The 8,571-nt window shown below is 40.6% G+C and overlaps 1 protein-coding gene across 2 annotated transcripts in view; it reads right to left on the bottom strand.

Moving 5' to 3' along the window:
* Positions 1 to 368: 368 nt before the first annotated feature.
* The window catches only part of GLS (glutaminase), a 67,946-nt gene continuing 59,743 nt past the window's right edge, over positions 369 to 8,571 (bottom strand). For both annotated transcript variants that reach the window (XM_074872726.1, XM_074872728.1), the window contains exons 15-18: positions 5,307 to 5,368; positions 4,267 to 4,343; positions 4,036 to 4,099; positions 369 to 3,692 (exon numbers count right to left, since the gene is read on the bottom strand). In XM_074872726.1, the coding sequence (XP_074728827.1) occupies positions 3,536 to 3,692; positions 4,036 to 4,099; positions 4,267 to 4,343; positions 5,307 to 5,368 (360 nt within the window). In that variant the 3' untranslated portion in view covers positions 369 to 3,535. The remainder of the gene's footprint in view (positions 3,693 to 4,035; positions 4,100 to 4,266; positions 4,344 to 5,306; positions 5,369 to 8,571) is intronic.

Raw genomic sequence — 8,571 nt, 5'->3', positions numbered from 1 at the left:
CACGATCCCTTGTCTCACACTTGTCAGGCTTTTATATTAACTCCACAGCCAGATGAATAATAAAGGAAAGAAACTGTTGGCAAGATGAAGGACAGCAGGAGTGAAGAGGCAGCAAGAGAAAGCTAGAGCTGTGGAGGGCACATGGCCGATCCACTCCAGAATCCCAGCATCAACAAAAAGCAACCAGTGAAAGCACACAGTTGTAGAAGTGTAGGTTCCCCCCCGCCCCCCCCCAAAGCAAAGCCAGATCAGATAAAGTCATTCTGATTTCCTGTAAGCTTTGCACGATGCAGGTTTTGCTGGACAGCCTTCCCCATGACTGAAGGCTTATTTCAACAGCAGTCACACAGACAACCCACAAACCCTCATCATCTTGGTATTTCCATTTATTATGCTGTAAAAAGCAACACTATCTGGATTTTATTTCTTAAAATAAATAACTTTCCTTTGCAGAACCAGTACAGCTCAAGTTTAGATTCATTCATGGGAAACTGCTAGAAATACATTCATCACTGTCTATTCCCCACAATACGGAATCTAAAAGTCAAGATCAGCCCAGTCAGTTACAATGACCAGAAATACACTGCCAATAAGTATAGTCACTGATAGTCCAGCTCTGAAGCAAAAAAAATCTGGTACAATACATTTTGTTCACAAGGATAGGCTAATTAATGCTAAGACTATCACAATATTTCTGAGTACAAAGCATTAAGTTAGCTTAACGATTTTAGATTGTGATACAGAAGAAACATGTATGACACAAAAACAAAGGAGTGGGGGAATCCTCTTTGGAGCATAAGGAAGTCTGCGTTTGATAAGATAACCAAAAGCTATTTACGGTAAAGTCTACATGTCAGTGTCATGAATGATAAACAGCCAAACCAATGTACTGCATATATTTATATTTATAAATAACGCCATGTCTAAATAGCTGCATCGCTGAATGGGACATTACAAAATAATGCATCTTCTCACAATGAGAAAATACTAAAACTAACCAGCAAAAATGCACTGAAGCCAAGACCGGCTAAAAGCACTCAGTATGATTCAGGAAAGCCTTAAATTTAGGGACAGCCATGATCTTTAACGTTAACTCAGTTAAAATCCTTCTTTTGATTTTTTTTTTTTTTTTAATGTGTGTGCATTATATGATACAGCTACCTTTATAAATGCCAGTTGGAGCAATGCAAATTTCAGTTAAATAAAGCTAAATCAGGTATTTTTCTGAGAACCTAAAGGATATGTTTTAATAGGGAAAAAATAAGGAAGAAGTCAGATTAGTACTGAGATATGGAATACTAAACTAGAATCTATCTGAAAATACTCCTCTAAAGTTGACAGATCTGTTGCCAGAGAAAACATGTTGGAATTTAGTCCAGGATGCAGCAGAGGAGCCTTGTGCTACCCAGTGATTGACGTGGCTCAGTAAGGAGCCAGAGGCCGTTTCATTTAGTTCTCAATTAGAACTAAGGTGGCTGTGATACAGGACGTGAAAAGAACGGGTTAAAAGCCTTCAGAAAAATAGCTGATCTTCAGAAAAAAAAAAGAATAAAAAAAGAGCAGCTTAAGAACAGTAAGATTCTTGAGAAAAAGTGTTTGATAACCATGCCAGACAGCTTCGAAATGTGATTTCAGGGCTTTAGACTTTCAGACTCTTCCAAGATTTCATCATCATGAAGACAGTCACTGCTTGTGATGAGTATCAAGCACTTTTCCACGTCCTCCCTACAGGGAGGCAGTACGGCATATTGACGAGAGACTGTACAGGAACTCGAGAGGATTTATTCTCAACTATACTGACCTGCTGGGTCACTCTGGAGAAGTTACTTCTCCCTGTGCCTTAGCGTACTCGTTTGCAAAAGGAGAATAGCGTGGTACAGATCATCTTTATAAAGTGCCTGGGCCATTCTAGAAAGAATTTGGGCATTATTTCAGGAGGATTTTGGTGCCTAAACACAAAAAAATTAACTTTGAGATCTACCAATGACTTGTACACTATGTGCTAGGATAAAAATAGCCATATACACAATTCTCAAGCACAATCTCCTTTTCCATGTGCTAAACAATTCCTGCCTAAGATTCTTGTGCTAAAATTCCTGCCCATATCCAACAACTGTGGTGTTTTGTGAATACCAAACTCTAAGTGACCGCTCACTTTGGAGGTTGTATGCCACAGTACTGGCAGCAGCAATTGCACACGGGATAGGGAACTGTCCTGACGTTGCACTTCTGCCACAACAAATACCTGCATCTACATTTCCCACGATGGGGCATGTGCCGAGCTGGCTTCAGCGGCAAGACAATAAATGCCACCGTTCACCACAAAAGGCATCACCTACTTGTGCTCCTGACGCCGAACTCCTGTTCTGCACCAGCGGAACCCCACCGATGCAATATCCTGCTCCCTGGTTGATGGTAGTGCAAGAAGAGAACACACCCAAAAATTTGGCTGATCTCCCGCTCTGCTCACGCTTTGATTGGCTCTATGCTCCTTAAAGCTGTTTCACTCCATCCGTGTTCCTTGTTCCAAGCCTAAATTAAGTCAGATTTACATGTAATATTTGGTTTAGTACTTTGCCTTTCACATACTTCCATTCCCCTCGCCGGTTGCTGGCGCGACCGCCAAGAACCCCACGCGGGAGCCCCGAAGGGGGTTTTGCAGCTTGTCGAGGCTCGCTGTAGTGCAAATATACCTGCAAGGAACACGACTGCACAGAGTGGAAGCACCCGCTTTCCCCAGCTACAGGGGAAGTACTTTAGCAGCTGAACACGGAGAGAGAGGAGGGAGGCGAGACAAAGGGAACTGAAAGAAACGCTTCAAAAACAAAAACAAAAGACCGCTAAACACTGTTGGATGTTACAAGTCACACTCCCCTATGCCATTTGGTCAAACAAACCTTAAAACAGATTCCCTGACAAGACTATCTCTAAGAACAAGCCTAGACCATTGACAACTGTCACCTATACACTCTGTTGATATTTATATTATGTAAACAAGGTTGCGTGGAAGTTGTTTTTTTTTTTCTTTTTTCCCAAAGGTAAGTGCAGATCCTTACGTAACACACCCAGCCTACATCTACATCAGCATCCTCAGCTTTTGGAAAACCTCACTGACGCTCATACCTGACAGTACTCTGGCTCATCTTGGCCATACTGGAAACAGAGGGTTATAGAAACAAAAATTCAGCAGAAAAATTCCTGACCACAGACTAGAGTTCACATAGAACACAAAAATAAATTAAGTAGTGCACAGTAAAGCCAACAACAGCTAAATATTTTTATACATCAATTATATGCAGCATGAGGTAATATTGCTCACATTATGGAGGGAGATTCTTAGTTGGTTTTGTTTCTTTTGAGAGAGATTGGATTTGTCCTGTGCGTATAGAAACTCCTGTAACATAACACTGAAGTAACAGAGACTTCTGTAAAATATATACCACTATCAGATAGAAACACACACGCTCTTCATTACTTATGTATACCACAATTAAATAGGTAAGTGATTTGATTCTTAGGATTTAGCTGAAGATGATTATAGTAAGCCATCTAGATTTTTATGAACCGTTCGGTTCTCCTTTCCGTTGTTGGAATCTTCTGATGGCGTGTATTGGACCTGATATTCTTGAAGAATTTTAAATACATCATGGTGTCCAAAATGTAAAGCTTCATCCATAGGAGTGTTATTCCACCTACAGGAAGGAGCAAGCACAGCATTTAAGATCAGCACGTAAATACTAAGTTCTTTGCATACTGTGTTAATAATGAAGCACACAGACCACACGGAGTTCAGTAACTATGAAAATGCTTCGTATGCTGAGCATAACCTTTTAAATAATGGTTTTAATGGTTCCCCATTCTTTTATTCCCGTTTGCTCTGCAGAACCTGCAGAGAACCAGTAGGATCCTATTCCTCCTGCTCCAGTGCACTGGCTCAATACATCCCACTCCTGTTTGACAGACACCTCTCCTCACAGGAGCCAGACAGAAGCCATTAGAGCATCTTCCCTCCAAACCAGCAATAAAACCCCTCACCTGTCTTTGGGGAAAGGATTCACTTTGCATGCTTCCAGCAGAAATTTGACAACGTCCACATGTCCTATAAGGAAAGCAGGCTTGTGAGTGTATCATATATCTATATTTATCTATGTATACACATACAAAGTTTTAAAAAGGAGGTATGCATATAGAGAGAGTGAAGGTACTCTGAAGAAAGCTGACCACATTCCATTAACGTTTGGCAAGTCCCAAGTGAGGAGACATTACCTTCTGCAGCTGCTACATGCAGGGCTGTTCGTGAGTCATAGTCTCTTTGTTCCATATCCATTCCTGACAGAGCAAATCTAAAAAATAAAAAATAAAAAAATAAAGATTACAAAGAAAAGTCTTATATAATTAAAACAAGTTACAAAACTAGCATAGAACAATACCCCTATGCTAAAACAATGAAACTTCTGCTGCAAGAGGATATAGTCGGTATCAAGAGCACATCCTACCTTTGGTTAGAATGAAAGGGGCCCTTACTGCTTTGGCTTTAAATAAAAGGTAGGGCTTAACTTTCTTTCTGGTCTCTAGTTGTTATAAAGAAAAATGTTCTTGCAGGAAACATAACAGTCAACAGATCTGATTTAAAATCTCACAGGGACAAGCTAAGTCGTATCAGGCAACGTACATTTATGCCAGCTGAGGAAAACCAGGGAGAGCTCCCAAGTCTGAAAATCCTCAACAGCATGAATGTACTGGGAGAGTTCTTTCAGCACACTACAGTGCTCTGGGACAGCAGATTCAAACTATACACATTTTTCCACTGACTAACTATATTCAGATATATTCTAGCCAAATTAATATGTTTATTTAGTTTCTTACCATTATTACTTGAAACATTACCAGATTCTATTCCTGATTTAAAAAGCAAAGCTAGATTTCCTAACCTCTCCAACAACAATGTGCGTTTTCCAGTCTGAATTTTTGTGGCAGTTTCAGAATTGAATTCTAAAGCAGGCGAGAGTACAGCTAGGATTTTCTGCCATCACTATAAAAAACACTGGATAAGGAAAACGTATTTCACTAAGATCCAAAGAAACAGAAAACAATGGGATTGCAGGATAGTGTGAGGGGACCTTTTCGATGGTAGGTTTGGGGTGGGTTTTGTTTGTTTGGTGGGTTCTAGGTGAACATACTTAACCTCCAGCACAGCTCAGATGTCCCCAGCATGGACACAGTGTGGGTGCATACTCCTAAGTAAACAACAACAGCAGGGACCAAACAAGCAGCATTCCTATTCCCAACCCCACACCGATTTTTACCTTCGGAGTGCAGACACATCCCCCGTGTAGGCAGCAAACAGCAGATTTATCACAGACTTCACCTACAAAGAGAGATGAACTCCAGTTTATTTAGTTTCTTTCCTTAAAAAGAAATCAAACGGAAAAACCAGAAAAGCCCAGCGTGGCCAGTTGGTCCAGTGCTTATAAACTTGTTGTTTTATCCCCTTCCCTGGCCACATTTTGTAGTATAGTGTAGAGTGTGGAAGAATTTGTTCCACCTTGCCTTGCTACCAGTACTTTTAGGTCTGTATTTCCAAGGTTGAAGTCATAATAGCAGAACCATAAAACATGCATTTTCTACTCTACTGTGGTAAAAAATAGGAGCCTTGCTGTATGGACAAACCATATTTCTCTCTTTGATTGCCCAAGGATACCAAGTATTGAATTACAAAGACAGCATCATTTTGCACAATTCATAAAACCATAAACACCTCATAAGACAAACTCATTCTGGAAAAGAAAGGGGTTTTTTGGTTTTGGGGTTTTCTGAGTTTTTTGGGGGTTTGTTTGTTTTGTTTTGTTTTTTTTTACAGAGAAGACTCATAACGCTAGGAGAAATCTATGTTAGTAGAAGAGAATAAATGGTACCAGTTTTGCTTTATATTAGAGATTTTCCTTGCATACATCTAATATAGAGGCTTTCTTCAAATAAACAATTTTAAGCAATTCTATCACATGATGAGCCGCTACAAGAAAAGCAAGGTTTCAAGGCAGACGAAAGCACGATCTTTTTAGATCAAATAACCTACGTAAAGTCTCAGGCGAGTAGTGCTTTTCTCAGCTGTATTAACTACTCTAAGAAATGATACTGCCAGACTACACCAACCTTGTCCCATGCACATTTTTAACACGTCCTGGCTATAACAACTCTGCAAGTTTTAACAAAAGCCCAAAACAACAAGGGAGATGGTTTTAAGCATCCCACATCAGATTCTTTCATGAACTGACATAGCCACTTCTAGGCACCACTTCACAGTAATTTTCAGTAAACTTTCTAAATGCTACGTTGCTTTTACAAAGTTCTGTCACTGCTACCAGCCAAGTAACAAAGATAAAAGAAAAAACTGATGCTGCATTGACCTTCTACAAGGAGGAGAAACAAAACAAAGTAAAAAAATCACCCACAAGCAAGTCTCCCACAGATTTCTGCAAAAACGCTGGCATATTTTCACAGGCCCACAGATAAGCCAACATCTGTGTCTCTTATAAACCAACACAGTGGAATTGCTTTGTTATTTTTTACACCTCAAATATGCACTCACACAAAGAGGGACTGAAGCAAAAGGAGACAGAGGCACAAAGGCCAGGATGGAAATACAAAGGGGAAACAGAGCCACTCTTCCTTACTCCAGTATCCACAAACTCCTGCAGCTCCTTTTTGGTTTGCTCTATGAGGCTCATGAGGCTTAGGAGCCTTGCACAGCAAGTGGAAGACCGGCTCAGCAAGATCTGCAGGTGTCCATCCCTTCACTGGAGGCTCAGTATCCCCCAGGCTGCTCCTAAACCTGACTGGCTCCAAAGGCTGGGCCCTGGGCTCTCTCAGAACTCACCCCAAAGCACCTGGGTCACCTTTAACTGCAGCAAATCTGACATCAATCCCCAGACCCTCCTCACAAGCATGACAGAGTACCCTCTGAAGTCATTCTGTTCCTCCCATGAAGATTTTTTTGTTTAAAACTGCTGAAAAAAAACCCCAAACCCATCAACCAAGAATTGTACAGCACGTCAGTGTGGGCTTTGCTCCGGATGCAGAGCCAGCCAGCCCTGGCTGAGCACACCCACCCCCCACAGCCTTTTTTCCTCCCCCTGGCCCCAGTTCACCTTCTCTCCCAGCCAGCTACAGGAGCACGACAATAAGCTGCTACAGGCACCCTGCAGGGATGCTGTGCTTCATCGTTTCTGTGGTAAACTTGCATCTGCCACGGATGCAGAGACTTGCATCACCAAGACCAGCTAAGGGCAGCAAACACCCAAGAGCGGTCTCATTAGGCTTTCAATAGAAAACATCAAAGTCACACCAAAATATTAAAACCTCCTAAAAGAACATACATCTTATAGATATTGGGCTGAAGACTGTATTTAAATGCAGGCATGAAAGGGGAATTTAGTTTGATAATCTCTAAATTTCATCAGGATGATTCAGGACTTTTTCTTGCTGAGAGAGAACTTGAGCATTGCTCTACTGCTGGTGCTGCCCTGCAGGCACACCAGGCTGCTGGCACTCAGACATTTCAGGTCCTGCAAGTGCTGAATACTCTCCCTTTTCCAAGATCTAGAATGAGCAAAGACATTCTGTCTTTAATAAAAAACATTTCGGAGGTAACTGATCATTTTGGCTGGGCTTCTTTGTGTTTCTGGGAAATGCAAGTGTGTATTAAAATAATAAAATAAAAATAACATGCATTCCTTTCTTACAAAAAATAACTTTCCAAGTGCAACTGGGCCAAGAAACCCTCTGGATTCATCTGAACATTTTGCTAAGAAGCCATTTTAACTTTCTATAATGATGTGACAAAATGTAATTTGGAGATTCCCGAGGCTTTCTAACACAATAATCTTAGGCCATGTCTCTCAGCAATCCAGGAGAGGTTAAAGTTGCTCCTTTCTTAAAATAAAAAAGGTAAAATCCAAGGTTGCATTATCATGAACTGAACTTCATGGATGAAAACAAAAAAGAAACGCAAGTCCAGGCAAAAAGGAAAAAATCTTTACTTGCTTAGTTCAGAAGAAGGAAGTTTGAGAGGAAATACAACTGCTCTCTGTACTGGTAATGGGATACAAAAAGCAGGAGAAAAACAAAATTAGCAGGACAATTATGGCAAAATAATTACCCAAAACTGTTTAGGAATGAACTAGAGCCGGAAAAAAGCAGACAGAGTGTAGCCTTCATAGCTGAAACAACCTCCCCATAGGGCTACATGCCCCCATTTCAAGTGAGACCTTAATGATTTTATGGAAGAATTAGGTTGGACTTGCTAGCAACAAAACACATCTCAATGCTTTAAGTGCACCCTACTCTATCAGCAGCATAGTCCAGGCCAAAAAATTAACATAAAGTAATGAAATGAAATTGCTCAAACAGCAGCCATAAACAACGAAGATGGCCATGAAAAGTGAATTCAAGAATAAAATTTTAAAAACACTGCAATTACAAAGTACATTTTGGATTCAAAGTAAGAATATACAGTTTCCATGAGCATCTTCCAGAACATCCCGTAGTTTTCAAGAGAATATTAATCTAAGT

The sequence above is a fragment of the Strix uralensis genome, chromosome 6 (genome assembly GCF_047716275.1).
Source record: "Strix uralensis isolate ZFMK-TIS-50842 chromosome 6, bStrUra1, whole genome shotgun sequence".
Taxonomy (NCBI): domain Eukaryota; kingdom Metazoa; phylum Chordata; class Aves; order Strigiformes; family Strigidae; genus Strix; species Strix uralensis.
Note: the sequence above shows the minus strand (reverse complement) of the source record. Positions and strands in the feature narration are given on the sequence as shown.